Source organism: Rhincodon typus, chromosome 1, assembly GCF_021869965.1.
Source record: "Rhincodon typus isolate 14 chromosome 1, sRhiTyp1.1, whole genome shotgun sequence".
Classification (NCBI taxonomy): Eukaryota; Metazoa; Chordata; class Chondrichthyes; order Orectolobiformes; family Rhincodontidae; genus Rhincodon; species Rhincodon typus.
In genome coordinates this window covers 9,816,125-9,843,811 of record NC_063332.1, presented here as the reverse complement: position 1 = coordinate 9,843,811, position 27,687 = coordinate 9,816,125, and the positions used below count along the sequence as shown (strand labels likewise).

General features: G+C 42.0%; 1 protein-coding gene across 1 annotated transcript in view; it reads left to right on the top strand.

Moving 5' to 3' along the window:
- The window catches only part of LOC109931733 (dedicator of cytokinesis protein 1-like), a 1,067,415-nt gene that overhangs the window by 938,077 nt on the left and 101,651 nt on the right, over nt 1–27,687 (top strand). Inside the window, exon 34 of the mRNA XM_048601800.1 lies at nt 26,450–26,563. Coding sequence (XP_048457757.1) covers nt 26,450–26,563 — 114 coding nt within the window. The remainder of the gene's footprint in view (nt 1–26,449; nt 26,564–27,687) is intronic.

Genomic DNA, 27,687 nt, shown 5'->3' with positions numbered 1-27,687 from the left:
TAGGGCTGCTCCCTCATTAAAGAGAGACGACTGTCAGTGAATTACCTCAGCCAGTGCAGGAATTGAACCCACACTGTTAGCATCATTCTGCGTTGCAAACCAGCCTTCCAACTAACCGACCCCTCAGGTGCCAACGCGTTAAAACCAGCGAGTTAATGAAAGAAGCATTTGAGGCACGGAATGAGGTCATGTATAATATGCAAATGAATGAACCTTGGAGCAGTCAGATATACATCACTGGCCTGTTTTGCTCCATTAGTTACTTTGTTGAGTGAAGAATCAAATCTGCCAATGCAGAGTTAAAGAATCTTAGAGTCATAGAGTTGTACAGCAAGGAAAGAGACCCTTCAGTCCAACTGGCTCCACACGGACCAGATATTCTCAATTAATCCAGTCCCATTTGCCAGCATTTGGCCCTTATCCCTCTAAACTCTTCCTAGTCATGTAGCCATCCAGATGCCTTTTAAGTGTTGTAATTGTACCAGCCTCCACTACTTGGTTGGAGAGCATCCTCGACGGGAGTGAAGCTCCTGATGAGCAGCGGTTCGCTGAATGATGCATAAGTGCACTCTGCATCTCAAAATCAGAGACACATTCTGTTTTATTGATTGGAAGAAGGAATCTACAAATTGAGCACATCTTGTTGGGTGCTGAATTTTGAGAGGGCACACGAGAGCTGCGAGCCAATTAAGGGGAGGCTCTTGTGCAAGTCAGCCACAAGTCAAGGGTGATTACTGACCTTCCCTTCTTCCCCTTCAAATCAATGAATAAAATCACAATGTTAATTATTTTGAATTCCAACCAGAACTGCAGGGGCCAAGAGGATACCTTCATGGAAGTATGTTGACTTTCCATCTTCACAAAACTACTTTGATCAAAGAGATTTAATGCTTTCATGCCTGTAGTTTGCCACAAACATTAAGTTTGGCACTTTTGTTGCCTGTTATAACCCTAAGAGCACTCCATCTCCAACCACATGAAGATGATAGCTTGTGCTGGGAGGCAGAATTTGATGGACAAACGCTCTGGGGCAGGTAGACAAGTCGGCAAGGTTAGATCATATGGAATCCAGGGAGAGCTAGACATGTGGATGCAAAATCATCTGGAAGGAAGGAGACAGAGGGTGGTGGTGGAGGGTTAATTTTCAGACTCGAGGTCTGTGACCACTCGTGTGCCGCATGATTGATGCTGGGTCCACTGCTTTTTGTCGTTTCTATAAATGATTTGAATGTGAGCGTAGAAGGATTGGTCAGTAAGTTTGCAGATGACCCCAAAATTGGTGGTGTAGTGGACGGTGAAGGAGGTTACCTCAGAGTACAGTGGGACCTTGATCAGACGGATTGATGGACCAAGGAGTGGCAGATAGAGTTTAATGTAGATAAATGTGAGGTGTTGCATTTTGGGAAGGCAAACCAGAGCAGGAGTTATACAACTTAATGGTAGGCTCCTGGCGAGTGTTACCGAACAAAGAGACCTTGGGGTGTAGATTCATAGGTCCCTGAAAGTGGAGTCGCAGGTAGACAGTGGAGTGAAGAAGGCATTTGGTATGCTTGCCTCACCTCTATTAAGTAATTTCCAATTCTGTTTCTTCACGTCTGAGCCTAGATAGCAGTCCACAACAAAAAGAAACAAAATTTGCATTTATATAGTGCCTTCCATAACATCAGGACTGTTTCAAAGGACTTCATAGCCAACAAAAAATGCTGAGGTGCAGTCACTGAAGCAGTACAGCAGCTAATTCGCACACAGCAAGCTCCTACAACCAACAAGCGCTAGTGATCAGACAATCCCCTTTCTGGAGGCTCATTGGGCAATACATAATTGCCAGAACGCTGGAGAAAATTGTCATGCTGTCCCCTAAATATTAACGAGGCATGGTTTTTGTGTAGTGCAGAGGGCAGCTCATTCAAAGGATGGCATCTCCCAAGTGTACAGTCATTGCTGCAATGGAGCATCGTTCTAAATTTTACACACAAATCTCCGGAGTGGGGATGGAGCCCACGGTCTTTTGATACACAGAAGAGATTGATTCCCATTGAGCCATGGCTGATATTGTTGCTCAGCTGAAGGTTACCTGTAAAATCCTGACAGATCTTGATAGGGTCATTGTGGAGAGGGTGTTTTTCTTATGGGAGAATGCAGGACTAGTGTCACTGTTTAATAATCAGGTCACCCTTTCAAAATGGAGATTCAGTGATATTTTTCTTATCTCTCTGACGATTGTGAGTCTTTGAAACTCTCTCCCCAGAAAGTTGATGGAATCAGATTTCTTGAATATCATTAAACCAGATGCAGATACGTTCTTATTAAGCAAGGAGCTGAAAGGTTATCAGGGTGAGGCTGGAATGAGGATTAAGGTTACAATCAGATTAGCTGTGAATTTATAGAATGATACAGCAGGCTCAAGGGGCTGAATGGCCTACTCCTGATTTGTAGGTTTGTATCCATACATCTTTCAGCAAGATACAAACAGAAGTGGAAACCACAACTAAATTCTGCAGTCCTTTTGTCACTACTACAAGGCATGCCTTGTAAATGCCTTCTCCAAAACTCCACTTAACATTGGCATCCAAGTTCCCTACTTCGTCATTTTTGGGATATGGGCACTGCATTGATTGTTCCTTGAGAAGGTTTTAGTGAGCTGTCTTCTTGAATCAATACAGTCCATCTGATGTCAGTACACCAACAGTGCTCTTAAGTAGACAATGATGAGATTTTGACCTAACATTATTAAAGAAATGAAGATATATGTCCAAGGAGGGTGGCACGATGGCTCAGTGGCTAGCACTGCTGCCTCAAAGTGCCAGGGACCCAGGTTCGATTCCACCCTTGGGTGACTGTGTGGAGTTTGCATCATCTCCCCATGTCTGTGTGGGCTTCCTCTGGGTTCTCCAGTTTCTTCCCACAGTCCAAAGATGTGCAGGTTAGGTGAATGGGCCATGCTAAATTGTTCGTTGTGTCCCGGGATGTGCAGGCTGTGGGTTAGCCATGGGAAATGCAGGGTTACAGGGATAGAGTAGAGCGTTGGGTCTGTGCAGGATGCCCTTCGGAGCGTCAGTGTAGACTTGATGGGCCAAATGGCCTGCTTCCACACTGCAGGGATTCTATGAAGTCACTTAGGTATGAAACTTGGAGATATACAGATGACTGATAGTGTTCATACGCACTTACCTGAGTGCCCTTGTCCTATCAAGTGCTCAAGGTTGCAGGCGTAGAAGCTGCAATGGAAAACAATTTGGTGAGTTGCTATAGCGCACTTAACAGATGGTATATACTGCAACTCCATCATAACACAGATTGGATGTCCATAACAGCAGATGGATGGCTGATCAAGTGAACTGCTAACTCGTGTGGTTCTACCATCAGGGCACCTCAATTTGACCATTATTTAGTGAGGCTCATTGATGGAAAATCTTCGCATATGTTTCATCTTCTATTCAGTTTGGAGTTGGTATTTGTCGTAAGATCAGGTCCCCACTCAGGTCAGTGAACATTAACAGGTCTTATTAACATAACACAGTACACAAGGGATGATAGGAGAGAGTCCGTATGAGATTAATTTGAGGGCCCTGGATTAATCTTGCTTTGAAATCACCATGATATAGTTTCTATATGTGGAGCAGCTACTGACAATTGCTCCACATCCCCCCAAGGTCCTTAATCACAGTCCTTTAAACTATTAACATTGAGTTAACAACTTACTTCCAATTCTTTAATCTCACTTGCCCCTCTCAGTCTGTGTTAGCTGAGGCTTCAATCTCCAACTCGGTCCATTTTGAGGATGGGTTGGGTGGATGAACTCCATGTGGTTCTTCTTGGAAGGGTTAAGCTTCAGTAGATTGGAGTTCCAGGCTCTGACGTGAAACAAATGGAAAGGTACTGTGTCCCCATTGTGATAAGCTTCAGGCTGTCCCAGAATGAATGACAATATCTCCGCATTACTAGGGAGAATTGTCCATTTCTTAGGTTGTAGGTCTGTTTTATCCCAAAGAGGAATTCATCCTGCTTCTCAGCGTTCTCTAATCCTTGGACACGTAGAGGATATTGTGGTCTGTTTTTATTTCTCTGTGCTGCTGATCCAGCTCTCCCTCCTCGCACTCACAATCCTGTCACTGTCCGATATCTCTCCCCGGTCTGGCTGACTGATCCTGGTGCTGTGCTGCACTGCGGGCCTTTCCTGCTCACACATCACGGGCTGACAGAGCTCGGAGCATCTCCCCTTGATCCCACTGTGAGCCTTTCCCCTGAGAATTCATCACCACTGAAAACACAAAATGCTGGAAGTCACAGAGGGTCAGGCAGCATTCATGGGGAGAGAACAAGCTAACGTTTCGAGTCTAGAAGACTCTTCATCAGAGCGCATCTTCATCACTGCCTTGCTGATGCCTTCCCACCTTCTAAGTCAGGAATTCAATTTAGAACCCAGAATTAGTATTAGGTTTTATTGTCATGTGCACTCAAGTACAGGGATACAAGTGTAAAAGTTTACAATATCACCATTCTCTCCTTTATTCATTCATTCATGGAATGAGGGCATCGCTGGCCAGGCAGCATTTATTGCCCACTCCTAATTGCCCAGAGGGCAGTTAAGAGTCAACCACATTGCTATGGGTCTGGAGTCACACGTAGGCCAGACCAGGTAAGGATGGCAGTTCTCTTCCCTAAAGGGCATTTGTGAACCATGTGGGTTTTTCCAACAATCAACAATGGATTCATGGTCATCATTAGACCCTGAGTTCCATTTACTTATTGAATTCAAATTCCACCATCTGCCATGGCAGGATTTGAACCCAAGTCCCCAGATCCTGGGTCTCTAGATTAACAGTCCACTGATAATACCACTGGGCCATCGCCTCCGCATGAAGTACCTAGGTACAAAATCTTAGGTAAGGAGTAGAATATAAAAGAATAATGTTGAAATTTTAACTTTACAGTCCTTCTTAAGTGCTTAGCCATGTGCCTGGATAGGGGCTCTTCCACCCTGACACTGAGACCATCACCAGCACTAGTCTCCTCACCGTGCTCCTGCCACAGAACCATGTCACCATCCTTCGGTACCACCTTGCCTCTACCGATGATGTCACTGCCATGAGACCATGCTGGGCTGATCTGGGTTCCCTGTCTTTTGTTTCTGACTCCTGCCAGAGTACTGGGTCCTTACTCTGCTACCATCATGTTGTAAGATCCGGAGCACACTGAGATGATTGAGCATTAAGTAGTTTTATGAAACATAATGCACTAGAGAGGGTAGACATGAACCTGTCTGGAATCCTTCCTTTTCAGGGTCTGGTCCCATCTTGTTCTAACATCATCGTTCCTTACATATGGGCTCAGTAGCCACCGTTTTTGTCTCACTGTATCATTCTTGTCATGAATTTTGCACTTGGTGAAATGCATTATGCTAATATTTGGTGAAATTCTAACCTCCACTTGATTGCAGATGCTCAGTCATGCACTTCCAGATTCTATGTAAAACATAATAATAGCTGCAACAACTGTTCTGAGAAATTCCCAAAGCTCAGGTCTCAAGGTGAGGTTTCTGATAGCCGTTGGAAATAAGGTTGCTTTCATTATAAGGAACTACATCGAAAGTGTCCATAAAATATAGGGGCAGAATTCAGGCCATTTGGCCCACCAAGTCTGCTCCACTATTCGATCTTGGCTGACATGTTTCTCAACCCCATTCTCCCACCTTCTTCTCTTAACCCTTGATCCCTTACTAATAATTTTTTTAAAACAATGGGATGTGGCTGTCATCATCTAGATCAATGTTTATTGCCCATCCCTAGTTGACAGAGGGCAGTTAAGAGTCAACTACATTGCTGTGGTTTTGGAGTCATATGTAGGCCAGACCAGGTAAGGACAGCAGATTCCCTTCCCTGAAAGACATTAGTGAACCAGATGGGATTTTCAACAGCAATCAGCATTGGTTATACAGTTGCCATCAGATGAGCTTCTTTGCTATTGAATTCAAATTTCACTAGTTGCCATGGTGGGATTCAAACCACTGCCCCCAGACCATTACCTTGTGGCTTTTGATTATTCATCCAGTGACATTACCACCATCTCCCTGTGCTAGCTTCGAAACAGCAGTCGGGGACTGCATTTGGGTTCCAATCACATTGATGAAAGGCTAATGCCTAACACGCTAAGCACCATCCAGTCCCACTAAATCTCATTCTTTTTATCCCAGGTGCTGTTCAGATTGTCCTTTGCACAACATATCCTGAAAAAATAAAGTTGGCCTTTCCCTGAGGCCTATGTTGCCCAGCAACCAGATTAAGTGAGGCAGTTTGGTTGGAATTGGCTGTCTTGACAAAGCTCTTGAAGAGAGTCAAATGATGGAAAGACAGAGATAACTTGGATTCTGCAGAACATTGACATTGAGCTTGATTTTATGATTTGCGTTCACATTGGGGTTGGAAGGATAATGCGAATATAAATCCCCCAAGACGAGAAGATGGAGCTAATCAAGCATTTGTTATGTGCTTGAGTTTTATCCTCACCAGGCATCTCGTTGGGGTCAACACTCTTCTTCAAAAGAAAACAAACCTTACCTTTTGCTTACTGCTTGTTTGAAATATCAGAGTGTGTAAATCATGCAGTCTGTTTAATTATCCTAAACTGGGTACTTGAAAATATTTAGCAGTAAATTTTAGTGACAGGCCAGACTGAATTTACCAGTGCTTTAGTCCTGGGAGAATTTAGCATTCTGGTCTATCAGCATAAATTAGCCAATCTGAATAAATATTCAGCATTGTGTTGTAGCATTCAGTGTCATCTATAATGTGTGTTGTGTCATTCTGCCTCTCTCTCTCTCTCTGGCTCATCCTCACTTCTGTCTCATCCTTTCTCTTTCTTTCTCTTGGTTTTCCTCTCCTTCTCACCTGCTCTCTCTCTCTCTTTCATTCATTCCTTGTCTAATTCCTTTCTTTTCTCTTTCTCCCTCACATTGTCTCATCTCTCATTCTGTCTTCCTTTCTACTCTCTCTCTCCTTCCATTCTTTCCCTTACACTCTTTTGCTGTCCCATCTGTTCTATTTTACTTTCCTACTTCTTCACTGATTCTCATGTACTGTCTCTCCCATTTCTCACTATTTTTTCTCTCTCATTCTCCCTTTCTCCTATTCTTTATCTGTAAGGTAGGTCAATAAATTTGCGAAGTGAGATTAAGTGGAGTTTCCTTTATCAATACTATAATTTAATCAAATTGGTCACAAACATGGAATCCAGAAAATAAACCTTTCTCAGAAACTCAGAAGTCACAAGCGCGAACTGATCAGCCTTGGCGTTCTTTCTTTAATTCCTGTAAGCTTAGAGGGGCAAAATATAATTTAGAAGACAGCATTGCAAATGAAGAATGATAGACTGATTACAATGTTCCAATGTGAAAGAGTGACCTCTGTAAAGGCAGTTCGAGACTCGGAGACAGCAAAGTAAAGCAGCACTTAAGAAATTTATTCAAGCAAAACACCTGTGTAGATGCAGGGGGAGGGGTTCCAAGACTTACTCAGGGATTTGATTTGAATACAGTGATAAGAAAGTATTTCTTTTATACTGTTATACAAACAGGCTGAAGCAACCCCGAAACTATATCGATTGCTATCCACATCTAGCATTCGCAGTAAATCTAATAACACCACAGTTTACTATCAGTGGTAAATGGGCTCCTACACTATCACACTGGGGGCTATTGTCCATTGAAACCTTTATCAAAAATAGGCATGCAGTTACTCATCATGCCTCGACCTGAGCCCTTGCCATTAATATCTGCAGACTAGTTTGTTTCCTGCCTGTAACATCCAATGGCCTGTTCCCTTGGGAACTGTTTTCCAACTAGCTGCCTGTCTCTGCAGCAGCAAACAAATGCTCTTTCAATCCTTACTTTTAACCCTTACCTATATATTTGTCCCTTACTACAGATCTGTGAGAAAATTATACTTCTATAAGAAATGTACACTGATACACTCTTTCCCCATCACAATGTAAACCTGAATTTTAATTTTGCTAACACTGTTGACTATCCTGCTTTCAGAATTGAATTGATTTCACATTTCTCTGGGTTTGATTAAAAAAAAGTTTGGAACCTCTTCAAATTTCATTGATTTTATGTATAGTAGTCACATGTACCAAAGAGCAGTGAAAAGTTTTGTTTTGTGTGCAGTACAGGCAGATCATAGCGTACAAAGGCACATAGATCATAGGGTGTTTAGACAGAGCGAGGCACACAGGGTTACGGCTGCACAGGAGGTGCACAAAAGCAAGATAAACATTAGATGTGAAATTTGAGAGGCCCACTCAGCAGTGTAATGACAGCAGGGAAGAAGCTGTCCTTGAACTTGTTGGTATGTGTGTTTAAGCTTCAGTATCTGATGGAAGAGGTTATAAGAGAGGCGAACTGAGGCGGGAGGGGTATTTGATGATGTTGGCTGCCTTTCCATGGCAACGAGAAGAGTCCAAGGTTGGCTTCTATGATTGTCTGGGCTGTACACATGACTCTCTGTAGTTTCCAGCAGACACTTCTGTTTCGGGCAGAACAGTTGCTGTACCAAGCCATGATGCACCCAGATGGAATGCTTTCTATGATGCATCTGTAAATGTTTGTGAGGGTCCTTACGGGCATGCCGGATTTCCTTAACCTCTTGAAATTTGAATCTCGGAACATGCAAAGTAGTGATCAATTCAATGCAGATCTTAAAACGTTGCTGCTGCTTCAATTCAAGAATAATTAGGGTTTTGTCACTCAGAGACCCCACCCCACCCGTACCGTTTCTGACAATTATACTGGCCTCTGTCTGTTCACTTTGCAATCCCCTCTCCCTGCACTTTTCACTATAATTTTTGATAAAAATACAAGTGACAGTAAATTACTATTCTATTCTTTTCTATTCTATTCTAGACTCTTAATTAGGTTGTTTAACTCCTGTCTAAGGCACAAACAACACAAAACAACTATGAATACAATCTCCATCTTATATGCACAACATTGGTTGCTTAGTGAGATTGTGTGTACAAGAGCGCATTGCATTGAGTGTGTGACTCCGTCAACATTATCCTCACTTTCTGCCTTCTGCCAGTCATTGAATTCTCTATCCATGTCAGTTCCTTGGTCTAATGCTATGGACTCCTAACTTATTTAGCAGCCACCATTACAGCACCTTGTCAAAGCCATTCTGGAAATCCAAACAAATAATGTCCACTGGCTGTGAGATAGTAAGAACTGCCGATGCTGGAGTCAAAGATAACAAAGTGTGGAACTAGAGGAACACAGCAGGCCAGGCAGTATCAGAGGAGCAGGAAAGCTGACGTTTCGGTTTGGAACCCGAAGGGTCCACACTGTGTTATGTCCCCTGGCTGTGCTTTGTCTAACTTGCTTGTTACTTTCTCAAGGAGTCTCTTACATGTTGCTATTTTATCTGTTTCTACCACCTCCTCTGGCAGCGCATTCCAGGCACTTACCACCCTCTGTGTAAAAGGCTTGCCTCTCACATCTCCTTTGAACATTCCCCCTTTTTACTTTAAACCTATTTCCCTTAGGAATTGACATTTCTACCCTGGGAAAAAGACTCTGACTATCCATTCTATCCATACCTCTCATAATTTTGTAAACTTCTATTAGGTCGCCCCTCAGCCTCTCACATTCAATTGAAAACAAAGCAAGTTTGTCCAATCCCTTCACTTAGCTAATACCCTCCAAACATCCTGACAAACCGTTTCTGTACCCTGTTCAAAACCTGCACATCCTTCAGGTTGTGTGATGACCAGAGCTATGAACACAATCAATCAGACTGCTTCTACTGGTGTAAACAAAAAGACAAATTGCTTCAGCAACTCAGTAGGCTTAGCAGCATCTGTGGAGAGAGAGGAACAGAGTTTACATTTTGAGCCCAGTGACCCTTGCTCAGAACAGATAGCAGCTAGGCAAAGATGGTGATTATGCTGATAACTAGGTTTGGGGAAGTGACGAAGAACTGACCAGAAAGTTGGAGATCGAGCCCAGGGAGCGAGAGAAAAGAAGTTAGGCAGATAAAGGGACTGTTGGTGGTAAGCCAGGGAAGAAGAGATGCTAGATAGGTGATAATGTGGACTATGAGTGAGTGAATGAAATTGGGTTGACTGTGTTGTAAGCAACCCATATCATGACAAGAGGTTGGGAGAGTGGTGTTCGTTGTTTAAAATGTTTAAACTTGATATTGAGTCCTGAAGGCTGTAAGACCCCCAAGTGGAAAATGGGGTATTGTTCTTTCAGCTTGTGCTGATCTTCATTGGAGCACTGCAGCAGGCCTGAGACAGAGATGTTGGTGTAGGAGCAAAGTGGTGTGTTCAAACAGCAGACAACAGGAAACTCGGGGTCACTTTTATGGGCAGACTATAGGAATGCTGCGAAGCAGACACACAGTCTGTGTTTTGTCTCCCCACTGTGGAGGAGATCACATTGTGAGCAGTGAATACAGTAGACTAGAGGCTTTACTTCTGGTCATGTAGACCCCTGCATCCACTGATCAACTTCTACCAGGGGTTCACCTGCTCCTGAATTACCCTAGAACTCACTAAGTATCAATGATATGAAACAAACTATGGATACAATTTCCACTTTATGTAGTAAATCTTTATTAAGTCCCTACATAATAATATCTATTCACAATACCAGTTACTTGGTGAGATCTTGCATACAAAAGCTTGTTGCAAAATGGTCACACCACTCATAAATGCTCTGCATGTTTCCCATCCACATCATGCTTCCTGACTGCAGCTGCAATGCTTTTGAGGTCAATGGCTTTATACTCATTCCTGATCCTGGCCCCTTGGCTTGTAAAGTTTTAAATTGGATAGCCTGTTCAATCCCACCCTAGCTTGGCAGGATCACTGCCCTGATCAATGGTATGTCTCTGGGTGTGTGCCAGCAATGGAGATAATACCTATCTTGGTAAAGCAGGAAGAAAGCTATTCACATATAACTAAGAGGTCCTTGCCTGGGTTATTTGTTTGTAGACAGAGTGTCCAGTAGTGAGCCATCAACTCAATGACACATATGGTCCTAATTCAGTTAAAACTGCCTCCTGTTCTCCTTTAACTGTTTAATGTATGTCTCAATAATGATGTCATAGAATCATCATAGGATCCCTACAGTGTGGAAACAGGCCCTTTGACCCAACAAGTCCTCACCAACCCATCCCCCCATAACCCACCTAATCTCCACATCAGAGATAGTAGGAACTGCCGATGTTGGAGAATCTGAGATAACAGGGTGTAGAGCTGGATGAACACAGCAGGCCAAGCAGCATCAGAGGAGCAGGAAGGCTGATGTTTCGGGCCTAGACCCTTCTTCAGAAAATCTCCACATCTCTGAGCACAATGGGTAATTTAGCATGGCCAATTCACCTACCCTGCACATCTTTGGACTGTGGGAGGGTGGAATTGAACCTGGGTCCCTTGCACTGTGAGGCAAAAGTGCTAACCACTGTGCCACTCCTAATATCTTTGGTCAGAATCTTCCCTTCATAACTGCTTCTTCCTACCATCCAGTTTTGAGCTCACTTCACTGGTCCACATTACAACAGTTACCTTTTAACACAACTCTAAATGCAGGTCATATTTTGATAAATTCTGTACAGAATGACAAAAATTCGCAAAACATCAAAATGCCTTAATGCATTGTTTTAGAAAATCGTGAAAGTGTCATGTTTCAGAAGGCGGCCATTCAGCCCATTGTGTCTGCACTTTCCCCATACTCTTGCACATTGTTTCCATCCAAATACTCCTCCAATACCCTCTTGAATGTCTCATTTGAACCTGCCTCCACAGACTCACAGGCAGACCATTCCATATTCTGATGACATGCTATGTGAAAAAGACTTTACTCGCATCACATTTGCTATTTTTGCAAATCACTTTGAGTCTGTGCCCCCCCATTCTTGTTCCTTTTACGGGCAGGAACAGCTTCTTCCTGTGCACTCCAACCAACTGCTTATGATTTTGAAAAGTTCCATGAGATCTCCTCTTAGCCTTCTTCTGTCGAAGAAGTCTCAATTTCTTCAATCTATCCTAATAACTGAAATTTCTCATCCCTATAAGTATTCTTAGAAATTTCTTCTGCACTCGGTCCAATGCATTCACATCTTTGCTGTAATGTGTTTTTTTTTTTAAATTTGATTTATTATTGTCACACATACCTAGGTACAGTGAAAAGTTTTGTTTTGAGTGCAGTACAGGCAGATCATGCCATACAAGATCATAGAGTGATTGAACAGAGTGAGGAGTACAAAGTTATGCTGCAGAGAAGGTGCACAAAAAGCAAGATTTGAAATTTGAGAGGTCCATTCAGAAGTCTAATAACAGCAGAGAAGAAACTTTTCTTGAAACTGTTGGCACATAAGTTTAAACTTTTGTATCTTCTGCCTGACGGAAGAGGTTGGAAGAGATTGTAACAAGGGTGGAAGGGGTATTTGATGATGTTGGCTATGTTTCCAAGTGAGAAATGTGGATGAAGTCAATGGATGGGAAAGTTGTCTAGCATGATGGACTGGGCTGTGTTCACAACTTCCTGTAGTTTCTTACAGTCCTGGAAAGAGCAGTAATGTGGCACCTGGAACTGTACAAAATAATCCAGCTAAAGTCTAACAAGAGCCATATGCAAATTCAACATTGTCTTCTTGGTCTTGTATTCTGTGTGCTCCAATTATTAACAATACTGTATGCTTTATCAACAGCTCTCTCCATCTCCATACAGGACGTGCTCTCTTTATTTAAATAATGGCCTAGTCTGTCTCAGGTTCCACTCCTTTTTTCACCTTTTCACTGCTGTTCTAGTGAGTTATTTTTGTCCTCTTAGTGATTATTAGGGATGGAGGAGATTTAATTGGTCCAGTCACTCAACATAAATAAGCAAAGCAAAATCTCAAATGTAAAGTTCTAGATGCTTGTCACATATCCTTAACATTAATAAGAGGAGGAAGTAGGATGTGATAAATTAAGTACTTAAAACCTGAGAGAAATAACTTGATCTTAAAGTTTTGAAGTATTGGGATAGAAAGAGTGAGGTTAAACAGGAGGCAGTAAATTAGGTTTACTTTATTCACTATTGAACTGTGGCACTTATTGCCAATTCCTAGTTGTTCCTTGAAAACCAAAAGAACTGCGGATGCTGTAAATCAAGAACAAAAAAACAAGAGTTGCTGGAAAAGCTCAGCAGGTCTGGCAGCATCTATGAAGAAAAATGTCAGAGTTAATGTTTCGAGTCTGGTGAGCCTTCCTCAGAAGATACAAAAGCTTAAACATGCGTGCCAACAGTTTCAAGAACAACTTCTTCCCCACTGTTGTTAGACTCTGAACAGCGTTCTGAGGAAGGGTCACTGGACCTGAAATGTTAATGCTGATTTTTTTCCTTCACAGATGCTGCCAGACTTGCTGAGCTTTTCCAGCAACTTCTGTTTTTGTTCCTAGTTATTCCTTGTTGGGGAGAGATAGCAAAGAGGAGTCTTGAGTTCTGTGTCAGGAGTACAATTGATCTTTATTTAGAGCTCCCTTACCACACATGTGAGAGAGGACACAGACTGCTCTGAATCTGGCTTTCATGTGGGACCCGATTGCCCTCTTAATAATGGCTCAGATTGGAGACGTCAGTGAGACTCTGGTTTCCCCAGTGGAATCCAGCATTATTATACATTTTGCATCACAATAATTGCATCCAACAATTATGCCCTTATTCTCCCCCCTTAATCTGGGAATCTAATCCTGTGAAATACCTGATGACCTATGGTCATCCCTATGGACAGCCCTCGGTTCCCCATGATCTCATGATCATTTTCATCAGGCCTTGGAATCTTACCATATATCACATTAATCTACATTCCAATGTTAATGGTTACACTCTTTTCTCAGACATTTCCCAGACTTGTATTCATTGCTATTGCTTTCAAATTCTGTCACTCGTTATATTTCCCACTGTCCTAATCACAGGAGATACAAAAAGATGCTAAATTCTATAATTACTATAAAATTCACAATATCAGTTCTAATATAAAGTTAGTTATGTATAGAGTTGTATGGTTACACCTAATGTTTGAATGCTTTTGCCATTGGGTTATGAGCAACTTCTGTCTTACCTGACTTTGGAAGGTCAGGTAAACACTGCCCCACTACCTTGCAGCTGCACTATAACTCAAGTCTTCTAAGATGACATTTACTTACCCTACTCTAAATATTTCTACACTTATTCTTTTACCTAATAAGACAACATCTATGCAACTAACAAGACTAAAACTCAATCACTTCCTTAGTTCAATGAACTTGTCTGAACTCTTGGGTTTTTACAAGACATAATCTCATTCTTATTTTAACTTATCATTTGTCTCTGTTGTTGTGGGATCATACTTTTCTTTTTAATTCTTGCTACTTCAGGCTGTCTGTTCCCAGATATCTCTTATTAGATTGTTTCTTACAGACTTCTGCAGCTGTTGCTTTTACACAACGCCCTGTATATTAATTTGTAAGGTTCTTTGTTCAAAATAGACCCTCTTACTTTGGATTTATCTCATTCTCAAAGCTACCATTGTGCTAACTTATGATCTCACATTAATGCTGGACAGGCAAGCTAATTCTGTTATTGCAGCTAAAAATCTCTGCCATATTTATGCAACGGGAGCCATATAATGCTACCTCTTACCATAGACTACCCCAATACTCCTGAAAAGATAGTGATGGACCTTAGCGTAGGTACAGGAGTCACACATAGGTCAGCCCATGATTTTAGTCATCCTTCCCTAAACGAAAATGGAGACAGTGTTATTGCCATGGTGGTATCCCAAGACTAGAAATCAAGTCAGCCGGGCTAGTTCCTTGAGGACATGGATTCATTTCTCACCAAGGCAGCTGGTGGAATTTAATTTCACTTAGTACTGGAGGATATCAAGCTAGTTCTCAATCAAGGTAACCCAGACAACTAACATTAATTGTTGCAAAAAAAAAGCCATTCAGGTTGCTCACATCCTCTAAGGAAGGAAATTGGCCATCCTTACTTGTTCTGGCCAGCATGTGACTCCATACAGGCAACAATATGGCTGACTCCTACTTGCCCCAAAAAATGATATAACGAACTGCTCGGTTCAAGGGCAATTAGGGACAGAGATGAATTCTCACCTGAGCAGTGATACCCACATCGCAGGAAAGAATGAAAAGGGGTTAATGAGCTGATTGGATTTTTGCAGCAATCTGAATAGCCACATGGTCAAATAAATTTAGAAATAACCTTTAAACCAAGGCTGTGGGAAACGTAGAAAATTGCGCTGGACGAGGCCATTCAGCCCATCCAGCCTGTTGCAGCAATCAACCTGACCAAGGCTGATCCTCCATCTCAATCGCAAGTACCTGTGTTCCTATGTCCTGTGACAATTTTCATCTCCAGATCAATATAAGTTCATCAAGAAATCAAATAGGAAATTCAGATGTTCAAATAAATTCTGTACTCAAACAGTAGTACGAATGTGAAAAACACTATAACAGGGATGAGTGAGGGTGAATAGACTTGATGCGTCTCATGGGAGGATAGTATGTGCATGAACGAAAAGGTTATGATAACAGATGAGGGTGAGTAAATGTGGGAGGAAGTTCAAGTGGAAACTAACTACCAGCATGGATAATTGGGCTGTTTCTGTGCTGTGCATGCGATGTAAATTCACATTGGCAAGAAGCCACAGTTGGTTTTGAACTTAGTCATTTTACATTACTAAGACAGTAACAAGATCATGTTTCTAACTTAGGGACAAGAAATAGAGAGTGCTTACGTAGGATGTATGGCACAGAAACAGACCATCCATCCCAGCTAGCCTTTATACTTATATTGCAGAATCACAGAAGTGTAATGGTGCAGAAGGAGACCACTCACCCACTGAGTGCGCACCAGCATTCCAAATAAGCATCACAACTTAGTGTTATTTTCCTGCCTTTACCTCATGGCCCTACACATTGGTTCAATTTAGATAATAATCCAATTCACTCTTCACACAGAGAGTGGTGGGTGTGTGGAATGCACTGCTGGCAGTGATAGTGGAGTCAGATACATTAGGAACATTTAAGTGACTCATGGCTAGGCACATGGATGACAATAAAATGGAGGGTATGCAGGGTAGTTTGACAGGAAAATAGGTCAGCACAACGTTGTGGGCCAAAGGGCCTGTACCGTGCAGTACAGTTCTATGTTTATGTTCTATAAATGTTTCCATTGAATCCTCCAGCCTCCGAAAGCATTTCCAGGAATTGCATTTCCAGACTCAAACCAATCATCGGGTGAAAACATTTTCTCATATCACATTTGCTTCTTTTCCAAGTCATTTTAAATGTGTACATCTCATTCTTGATCATTTACAAGCAAGAATAGTTTCTCCATATCTACTATACTCAACTCTTTCACGCTTCTGAAGGCTTCTACCAGATCTTGTCGTTGCCTTCTTCTCTCCAATGAATCCCAATCTGTCCTCATAACTGAAGTTCCTCACCCCTGGAACTATTCTTGTAAATAGCTTCCCTGGTCTCTCTAATACATTCACATTCTTATAATGTCGCACCCAGAAATGTACACAAGACTCAATCGGGAATCTATCAGTTGTCTTGTACAATCACCTCCTTGCTCTTGTATATTAGGTCCCTGCTGGTGGGACAGGACATATCCATGTATGGTGACAGTGGTATCTGGGACATTTTCTGTCAGATATGATTCCATGAGGATGACAGTGTCAGGCTGATCCTTGACTAGTCTGTGAGACAGCTCTCCCAATTACGGCACTAGCCCCCAGATATTAGTAAGGAGAACTTTGCAGGGTCGACAGGGCTGTTTCTACCATTCACTTTTCCAGTGACTAGATCAATGCCAGGTGATCCATCCAGTTTCATTTCTTTATATCAATTGATACAACTGAGAGGATACTGCATGCTTTACTTACTGATCTGTCTACCCATCCTGCTATTCTCAATAATCTATGCACATATACACCCAGGTACCCCTGCTCTTGCACTCTCTCTTAGAATTGTACCCTCCAGTTGATATTGTCTTCCAATGTTCTTCTGAGCAAAAGTGCATCACCTCATACTTCTCTGCACTGAACCTCATCAACCCCAGTCCATCAACTTGTCAAATAAAAACCAAAAGAATTGTGGATGCTATAAATCAGAAACAAAAACAGAAATTGCTGGGAAAGCTCACCAGGTCTGGCAGCATCTGTGGAGAGAAGTTCTGAGGAAGGGGCACCGGACCCAAAACATTAACTCTGATTTGTCTCCACAGGTGCTGCCAGACCTGCTGAGCTTTTCCAGCGCCAATTTGTCAATGCCCTTCTGGAGTTCAACATTGTCCTCCTCACAGTTAACAACTCTTTCAATTTTAGTGTCATCTGCAAACTTCAAAATTTCCTCCTTCACACCAAGCTCCGGGTCATTAATATATATCCAGGAAAAAGAGGGGACAGTTGTGCCCTAAGTGAAATAAGGAAAGGAGCAGAAGAGTGAAAGAAAAAATTGATAGCACATCATTCAACATGTCCCAAAGCATTTTCTAGACAGCGAAGTACTTAGACTCCTCAACTTTCTCATCCTTGGCCCCATTTCTGCTCTCTCCCCAATGTGCTCATATTGTGCCTGTAGTGTGGCACACAGATCTATATACAATACTCCACAATTAGTTTTCACAGCAGTAATAAAACAGAGAGATAAGGAAGGTGGGAGGAGCGAGGAGGTCTGTTGGAAAGAACGGACCGGTCAAACTAATCCTGAGACAGCAAGTTGGTGCAATCTTAACCTTTCACTTTTGCATTCCCTGCCTCTTGATACAGAATTTGCTTTTGACATTATATTTATGCTTTGATCAAAGAAGCGAGTTGGACTAATCGTTGCTTCTTGTACGTGTCAGTCACAGTGAGAGCTAAGGTTTGACCTTTTCAGTTCTAATTTGCTTTTCACGCTTCAGACTGTCAGCTCAGCTTAATGTACATCAGTGTACTGATGCGGGGACGAAGCAAAGGCAAGAAAGTCTTCACATTGTCATTCAATAAACAAAATAAAAAAAAACATAGAAAAAGCAACACAGAATGCAATGACAATTTGGCATTTCCTGTTGGAATGGATTTGCAAACTTTATCGATATGTATTAGTGTTGAGTAGAATATTATTGCACAGAGTGAAGGGAGATGATGACCTAGTAGTATTATCACTGGACTGTTAATCCAGAGACCCAGATAATGTTCCAGCGGCCTGGGTTTGAATCCCACCATGGCAGATTGTGGAATTTGATTTCAATAAAATATCTGGAGTTAAGAATCTAATGATGACCGTGAATCCGTTGTCAATTGTCGGGAAAACCCCCATCTGGTTCACTAATGTCCCTTTAGGGAAGGAAACTGTCATCCTTACCTGGTCTGGCCTACATGTGACTCCAGACCCACAGCAATGTGGTCGACTCTGAACTGCCATCTGGGCAATTAGGAATGGGCGATAAATACTGCCTAGCCAGCAACGCCCTAATCCTCTTAATGAATAAAGGAAAAAAAAGGCCAGTAAGCCTATGATGTCCATGCTGGCCTCTGCAAGAGCAATTCAGCTTGTCCATTTAGCCCAAAAAAAATTTCAGATAGGATAAATGGGGAGACAATGAGCAAAATTGGGCAGAGGAATATCTGCAGTTGTAACTGTATGAATCACTAAAAGCAACAATGCATATTAATAATTTTTTTTAAAAATCCAATATGCTTCACTTCAAGAGAAGTAGGTTCAAACAGCAGAGAAGTTATGTTAAACTTGTATAAGTCATAGACAGGGCACATCTGATGCTGAATGCACAATTCTATCTCCACGCTTCGTGGGGAGACAGTCATGTTATTGTGATGTCAATGCCACGTGGTACAAGTTCACATTCTGGTGGAGTTTAAATTCAATTTCTAATTCTGGAATTGAAAGCGACGATCAGCAGTATCATTGATTGCTGTAACAGCCCATCTGGTTCACTAATGTCATTTAAGGAAGAAAATCTACCATTGTTATTTGGTCTGTACAGCATGTGACTCCTGACCCACAGCAGTGTGACTCTGTACAGCCCTCTGAAATGGCCTAGCAAGTCACTCAGTTCTGGGGTAATTATGCATAGGCAGCACATGCTGGTCTTGCCATGGACAGAGCAGTTCAAGAAGACAGCCCAGCTTCTCAAGTGGAGCGGCATGGTGGCTCAGTGGTTAGCACTGCTGCTTCACAGTGCTAAGGACCTGGGTTTGATTCCACCCTTGGCTGACTGTCTGTGTGGAGTTTGCACATTATCTGCGTGGGTTTCCTCCAGGAGCTCTGGTTTGCTCCCACAGTCCACGTGGATTGGCCACGCTAAATTGTCCATAGTGTCCCGGAATGTTTAGGTTGGGTGGGTTGGACATGGGGAATGGGTCTGGGTGGGATGCTCTTCGGAGGGGTGTGGATTTGTTGGGCCGAATGGCCTGTTTCCACACTGTGGGTCTCTGTGTTAAATTGCCCATTTTGTGCAGGCTAGGTGGATTAGAAATGGGAAATGCAAGGTTATAAGTTGGGGATGGTCTGTCAAATGGCAATGTGAATTTCGTCGTATTACGGTCAATGCCCGTAGGGGTTCCTTCCCCTTAAGCTCCCTCATCCAGTCTACCTCATTACACATCATCAAATCCAGAATTGTCTGTTCCCTATTGGCCCCAACCCAAGCTATTCCAAAAAAAACATTTTGTCGATGTAGTGATTATGACAAGGCCAGCCAGGTGGACCTCATAGAATATAAATTTATATGGTGTATGTTAATCTGATCCAATCAAGGAGCCTGGGTGATACATTTAAACAGGAGTGTCAGATATCCTGTTCACTTTTGAGACCAGGCTCTGAGGAAGCTGGATCAGTGTCAAGGATTCTCCACGTGTAAATAAAGAGTGACTTGGTGACAGGATACCAGCCTCTGTGGAGTTATTTCAGTAGACATTCCATGAATTCCTTTTCTTGAGATCTGCTACATTCCTAATTTTTCCAGTCCACCTGCATATTGAAGTCCCCCATGGTTATTGTAATAGTGCCTTCCTTTTCTTTTCTTCATAGTGCATGTCTTTTCTATCTCCTAATTTGTTTTCTTCCACATCCTGAATATTGCTAGGAGGCTTATATACATCTCCTATCAGGGTCACTTCTGCTTTGTAGTTCGTCAACTCTACCTACACGGATTCTACACCCTCTGACTCTATGTCACTTTTTGCTACTGATTTCCTTTCATTTCTTACTGAGGTAGCCCTGCCCCCTCTGCCCCTCTGCCTGTCCTTTCAATAAGGTCAGAAGTCAGATGACACCAGGTTATAGTCCAACGGGTTTATTTGAAATCACAAGCTTTCATAGCGCTGCCCCTTCATCAGGTGAAGTGACTTCCCATGACGAAGAGGCAATGGTCCGAAAACTTGTGATTTCAAATAAACCTGTTGGACTGTAACCTGGTGTCATCTGACTTCTGACCTTGTCCACCCCCAGTCCAACACCAGCACCTCCACATCATGCCCCTTCAATAAGATGCATATCATTGGATGTTTAGTTTCTAGCCCTGATCCCCTTGCGACCACATCTCTATGATACACACAATATTGTACTAGCTAATTTCAATCTGTGATACAAGCTCATTTACCTTGTTTTGTATGCTGCGTGCATTTAAGTACAACACCCTCAGTGTTGTCACCTGATCTTCTGTGCCTGAAGTTCGATTCCTGACCCTTTGCATGCTGTGTCCTATCACATGATCTGATAAGTGAAGATGGTGGTGGGAGGGGAGGCTTCAGTGATGACAATACGATACATATTAGTTAGATTCTCTCTTGTTGGCAGTGGTCGTTTTGTGACAGTTATCATGAGTGCTACTTGTCAGGCTAAATAGCAGCTTAGGCCAGTTTGTTTGTATGAGGTATATTTTTCACGATTCATGCAGCTCTGTCTGGAGTGGGCATTGGTAGGATGGTTATAATCCAGAGACAAATGCTCTGGGGGACATGGAGTCAAATCTTACAGCGGCAGCTGGTAGAATTTTATTTCAAAATGCAGCTTAGCACCACCCCTTCAAGGGCATTTCAGGATGCACAAAATTGCTGACATTGCCACATCCTCTAAATAAGATTAAAAATATCTGGAATTAAGAAAAAACTAATCTCAGTAATGGTGACTAATACAAACGATCCTTTCTCGGTGTAAAACCCCATCTTGTTCACTTGCGATTCTTTTGCGAAGGAAACCTGCCATCCATGGCAATGTGATTGACCGTAGTGAGCCATTCAGTTCAAGGAGAACCAGGAAAAGGCAACAAATTTTAGCCTTGCCAGGGACACCGACATCCTGCTAAAGAATACATTTTGGGGAGAAAAAGCATTCAGCTGCATTTTGTTGAGACTTAATGGGTGTGTGCTGTCAATGACCCCATGCCTGCTGCTTCCTGGCTGTACTATATCTAAGTCTTCCTTGAAAACATACAACATTTTGGCCTCACCACTTTCTGTGGCAGAGAATCTAACAGGCTCACCACTCTCTGGGTGAAGACATTTCTACTCATCTCAGTTCTAAATAGCCTGCCTTGTGTCCTGAGGCTGTAAAGCCTTTTTTTTTCTGGTCTCTTCCGTCCTTGGGAACATCTTTCCTGTGTTTACCCTGTCTAGTCCCGTTAGAATTTTATAGGTTTCTGTGAGAACCGCACCTCATTCTTATAAATGCCAGTGAATATCACCAGGCTAGTGTCTCTTCATGCATCCCAGGAATCAGTCTGGCAAACCTTTGTTGCACTCCCTCTATGGTCAGAACATCCTTCCTCAGATAAGGAGACCAAAACTCTCACACTGCTCCAGGTGTGATCTCATCAAGGCCCCATACAATTGCAGCAAGGCATCCCCGCTCCTGTTCTTGAATCTTCTCACTATGAAGGTCAACACACTATTTTCCCTCATTGTGCCTTTGATGCCATAGAGTCATGGAATCATACAGCATGGAAACAGCCTGTTAGGCCCAACTAGTCCTTGGTGACCAGGTTTCCTATACTGAACTTCCATTTGCCTGCAGTTGGCCCATATTCCTCTAAACGTTCCCAATTAATTTTCCTGTCCAAAAGTCTTTTAAATGTTGTTATTGTGTCCGTCTTTACCACTTCCCCTAGCAGCCCATTCCCTATATGCGTGTGGCTGGTTCGGAATCCACAGTGTCCTCTCCTTCTTATGTTCTGCTATAGAGGTTTCAAATAGCTGGGATGCTCACTTGGCTCTATCAGAGGGCAGTTAAGAATGAGCCACAAAAACAGAAGTTGCTGGGAAAGCTTAGCAGGTCTGGCAACATGTGTGAAGAGAAAATCACAGTTAACGTTTCAGGTCCGGTGACCCTTCCTCACAACTGGTTTGTTAACTCTGATTTTTTCTTCACAGATGCTGCCAGACCTGCTGAGCTTTTCCACCAACCTCTGTTTTTGTTCCTGATTAACAGCATCTGCACATTTGAAGTCATAATCTTCTGGCACTTAAGTATGAGATCACGGGTGCTATAGTACCTCTCAGTCCAACTGTTGTTCTGTTTGCTGTACCAACACCTCTCAAGCACAATGCAAATTGTCTGTGAGCTGTTCAAAGGGAATAGAATTAATGAGGCAACAGAAAACAAAATCATTTCAACTCACTCCAGATATTTCATCAAAGTTCCTCAGAGCTCTGTTGAATATCAATAAATTGGATTACAGGTGATTATTAGGGGAAAACATAACTCAACAACCTTGAACATTAATCATCAAGATTTGAGTTTAATTTCCCTCAGGATATGTGGTAAAGTGAAAACTAATTTAAAAGTGTTGCTTTGAGAAATAATGTTTTAGGGGGTCAGATTGATTGGGAACTATTTGTAATGAAATAAATGTATTTCGTCTAATTGATATCTGGTTTCACTCCGCATTAATGCATCCAGGTATATTTTTTAAAGGTGAAAATATGGACGCACTTTTCAATTTTGCTCAACTTCTGCCACCAATTAACATCACATTGGAATTAAATGTCTTGTATAAATAGGACTGGAAGAACAAGTAACTGGGAGACACATAAGAACCAAGGAACTAGATGGGAGGAGATGGCCTGGTGGTATTATTGCTGGACTGCTAATCTAGAGACCTAGGCAATGTTTTGGGGACCTGGGTTCAATTCCTGCGATGTGGTTGACACTTAACTGCCCACTGGGCAATTAGAGATGGGTTATAATGTTGACATAGGCAATGATGCTCTCATCTTGTGAATGAATTTTTAAAAATTCGGGAGGAGGCTATTTGGCCCTTCGAGTCTGCTCTCCCATTGAATTAGATCATGCCTGAACTTCTACCTTGACATCATTTTCCTGCACTGTCTCCATATCCGTTAATATTTTTTAATTATCTAGGAATCTATTGATCTCAGTCTTGAATAAAAATGATTCGGCCTCCATCATCCTCTGAGGTAGAGATTTCTAAAGATTTACTACCTTTTAAGTGAAGAAGCCCGTCCGCATCTCAATCCCAACTGGCCGACCGCTCACTCTGAAATTGTGTACCCTGGTTCTGGCAACCTCAGACAGGGGTAAACCTCCTTCCTGCATCTACCGTGTTGAACCCTGTAAGAATTTAGTGTACTTCAATGAGATATCCTTGTTCTTCTAAACCCTCAAAAATCTAACCTCCTCAATCTCCCTTCCTCATGGGACAATCCTGCCATCCAAGGGATCAGTGTGGTTGCATTCCTTCTATGGCATGTATGAAAAGCCTTTGAAAGGCCTGCTCCTAATCCTATTTTGAGTCAGATAAGGTAGTAGATAGGGGAGATGGTCACCCTATCTGCCTGCCTCTCTTCCACAGTCTCATATGTACCCAGATGGCTCTGGAAGGTGGTTATGCAGACTCAGCCTGCAAAGGTATCCAATCATCACCTCAGTGACTGGTGGCTATACTGGAGACAATGGGCAACACATTGATGTCACTCCATCTTTTAAGAGGAACGAAAGAGGAAAGCCAGGCAATTACATACCAGATAGTCTAATATATGTGGTTGAGAAATTGTCGGAGTCTATAATCAATGATGAGGTAACTGAACACCTTGAAATTTTCAATTATTAAGGGAGAGCCTGCATGGATTCATGATAACTCATTGACTTTTTGAAGCGGTTACTAAGAGGAATGTCTATGGATATTGTTTATATAGACTTCCAGAAGACATTTGATAAATTCCCATATGAGAGACTGGTGACTACAGTAGAAGCCCATGGGAAAGCGGGCAAATTACTGACCTTTCTGGGAAGTTGGTTGAGTGGCAGGTGACAGAAAGTAGGGATAAGGGGTAGGTACTCAAATTGGCAGGATGTGACCAGTGGTGTCCCACAAGTTTCTGTGTTTGGGCCTCAATTATTCATGTTATGTATTAATGACTTGGTTAACAGCACAGAAAGTCATATATCCAACTTTGCTGATGACACAAGAGTTAAGTGGTATTGCAGACAGTGTAGATGATGGCATACAGTTAAAAACAGATATTGATCAGATGTAATTAAATGGGCAAAACTGTGGCAAATGGAGTTTAATGAATGTAAATGTGAGGTTATCCATTTTTGGACTGATAAGGATGAATCAAAGTAGTTTCTAAATGAAGTTAAATAGAGTGGATGCCCAACAAGACTCGGGGGTTCAGGAGCATAAATGTTTAAGATGTCAAGAATAGATGCCAGAAATTATCAAGAAAGCTAATAGAATGTTGGCCTTCATATCAAGAGAACTGGAATATAAGGATGCAGACGTTATATTGCAGTTACACAAAACCTTGGTTAGACCCAGTTGGAGACTGTGAGCAGGTCTGGAAATTACATATTAGGAAGTATACATTGGCCTTAGAGGGAGTACAACATATATGTCAAGAATAATACCTGGATTTCAGGGGTTAAGATTAGAGAAAACATCATACAAATTAGGCCTGGTTTCTCTAGAATTTAGATGGTGAAGGGGTGATCTGATCGAAGTCTTCAAGATATTAACAGGAAAAATCAGGGTAGATAAAGATAAACTATTTCCACTGGTTGGGGATTCTAGAACTAAGGGGCATTGACTGAGAATTAAGGCCAGACCTGACAGGAGAGATGTTAGATATAACTTTCGTACACAAAGAGTGGTAGATGTTTGGAACTCTCTTCTACAAATGGCAATGGATGCTGGATCATTTGTTAATTTTAAATCTGAGATAGATACATTTTTTGTTAAGCAAAGGGCGTTAAGGGAAATGGGCCAAAGGCAGGTATATGGAGTTAGGCCAGAGATAGCCATGATCTCATTGAATGGTGGAACAGGCTCAAGGGGCTGAATGGCCTACTCCTATTCCTATGTTCCTATGGATGTTTCCTTTGGATTGTCATTTTGCCTGTTGTTAGCTGCACTTCCTTAAAAAGGAGACCAGTTCTGCTGAAGAATGGGGCACCCCATTATTTTTTAATTCACAGTGCAGTATTTTCATTAGATTTGAAATAAATGGACTTTAATTTGTGGATATTTAGCAAAAGCCTCGTTTGACTTGCTATCTCCATCTCTGCTGAGATAGACAATTGTGGCTGAAGTTGGGGAACAGATGTCTTGGTAATCTCCAGTCTTTGTGGAAGAAAGGAAGGTCAGGAAAATATTTGGCCATGATTCTCGCTCTTCAGTGCAGTCCAGTGAACCCTGGCAACTTTGGTAGTAGCATTAGATCTGTCTGCACTCAACTTTCTCTGTTGCTTGTCTTAGAAATGCTTACATTGAGGGTGGAACATATAACAACCCAAATGGATCATCTTAATTGTCTCATATTGATTACCTGGATGGTACTGAATACAGAAGTAATTTCAGCCAATATTACACAACCTGCCCTCAAAATGTAACCCTTTATTTCTTTCCCCTTTTTAACCCTTGATGGGAAGTGGCCACAACAGATAAAACCAGCAATTGTTACCCATCATCGAACTGAGTGGTTTATTTATCTATTTCAGAGGGCCATTAGGAGTCAACCACATTGATAGGTGTTGATTTCATTGTCACTCTTGCTGAACTGAATTATTTTAATTATTGAATTTAAATCTCACCAGCTGCTGCTTTAGCATATGATGTACGTCCCTGAGATGTTAGCTTGAGCTCCTGATTTATGAGTCCAGTGACAATACCACTATGCTACCACGTTTCTCTGCTGCCTTCCTGCTAAAACAATGCTTTATCCACCTCCAGGAATTATCTGTCCTGAGGTGCAGAGTCAAAAGATGCATGTAACAACCCAGGTGGGATCTGCAGTAGAAATATTGAGAGGTTAAAAGGTTTGGGATAGAGAGATGAATATGGCAGACGTTCCTGTTAAGAGGTAAACCAGATGGAGGTGGCGTTCAAGACCCTGTATTTAACCATTTCTTTTCTTCTTTTGTTTTTGTGACCCAGTGGACCGATGACCCATTTGCCTCGCACATCCAGGATTTCCAAGGCTTTCAGACACAGCGGCAACTGAAGGAGAACTTGTACAATAAAATCATCGAATACTTTGACAAGGGCAAGGTAAGACCTGCCAACAAGAGTAACGCTCTCTCTGCTAGCTCTCAGGGCCATCCTTAACCCATTGACCCTGGGGATAATTCTGTCCAGTCACTGCTTCAAAGAGACAAAAATATCTTGCATTTTTGTAGCACCTTCCACAACCTCAAGACCTCTGAAAGTATTCTTCAGGCAGTGAAGATTTTTTTTATAAATGACAGCCATCTCTTTTGGTGTTGGAAATGCAGTGGAAATTTTGCGCATAGCAAGTTCTGATAAACAGCAAGAAAGGCACAAGCAAATAATTTGTTTTTGTGGTGTTGATTGAGGAATACATGTATGCCTGAACATTGGGAAAACCTCCTCTGCTCTGATTCACAATAAGCCATTGTGGTCAGATTTCCTCTTGTCTGTAATTTTTAAAAATACTCTCTTTGATTTGACTCTGAAACAGAGAAGGGTTACCAGCACAAAAAGTGCAGAGTTCCTGCTGTACACAACAGTGTTTAACTCCTATAAATAACCAACAATATAACCAGCACTTCTGTACATAAACTAAGGAGAGACATATGTTCGGAAGTCAAACAAAACGTCACTGAGAAGTAATTGCATCATGCAGTAATGAACAGTGGCCAGAGGTAAGATAAGTGTTTTACTTGAAGGAAATAGCTTTAAAGTGATCTTGTTGTAAGAGCTTCACATTCTAGCCATTAAATAGCTATATTTAGGTTTGTAATATCTTCTGGTAGGAGTCTGAAAATCCATAGCTGAACAAAGGTTCATGATGCTTGTGCTCAATACGAAAGAGAGAAACAAAATATTTGCTCTGGGGGGTTTCAAACTGGTGAATACAGGGAATATAGGTAATTCACAGAATCACAGGAGTGTTTCAGTACAGAAGGAGGCCATTCAACCCATTACATCTACACCAGTTCTCAACATTTCAAAATCGTGACAATAACAAGGACACCTATGTCAGAGACAGTAGGAACTGCAGATGCTGGAGAATCTGAGATAACAAGGTGTAGAGCTGGAGGAACACAGCAGGCCAAGCAGCATCAGAGGAGCAGGAAAGCTGACGTTTCGGGTCTAGACCCTTCTTCAGAAATGTCAGACTTCTATTTATTGACTTTAGCTCTGCTTTCAAA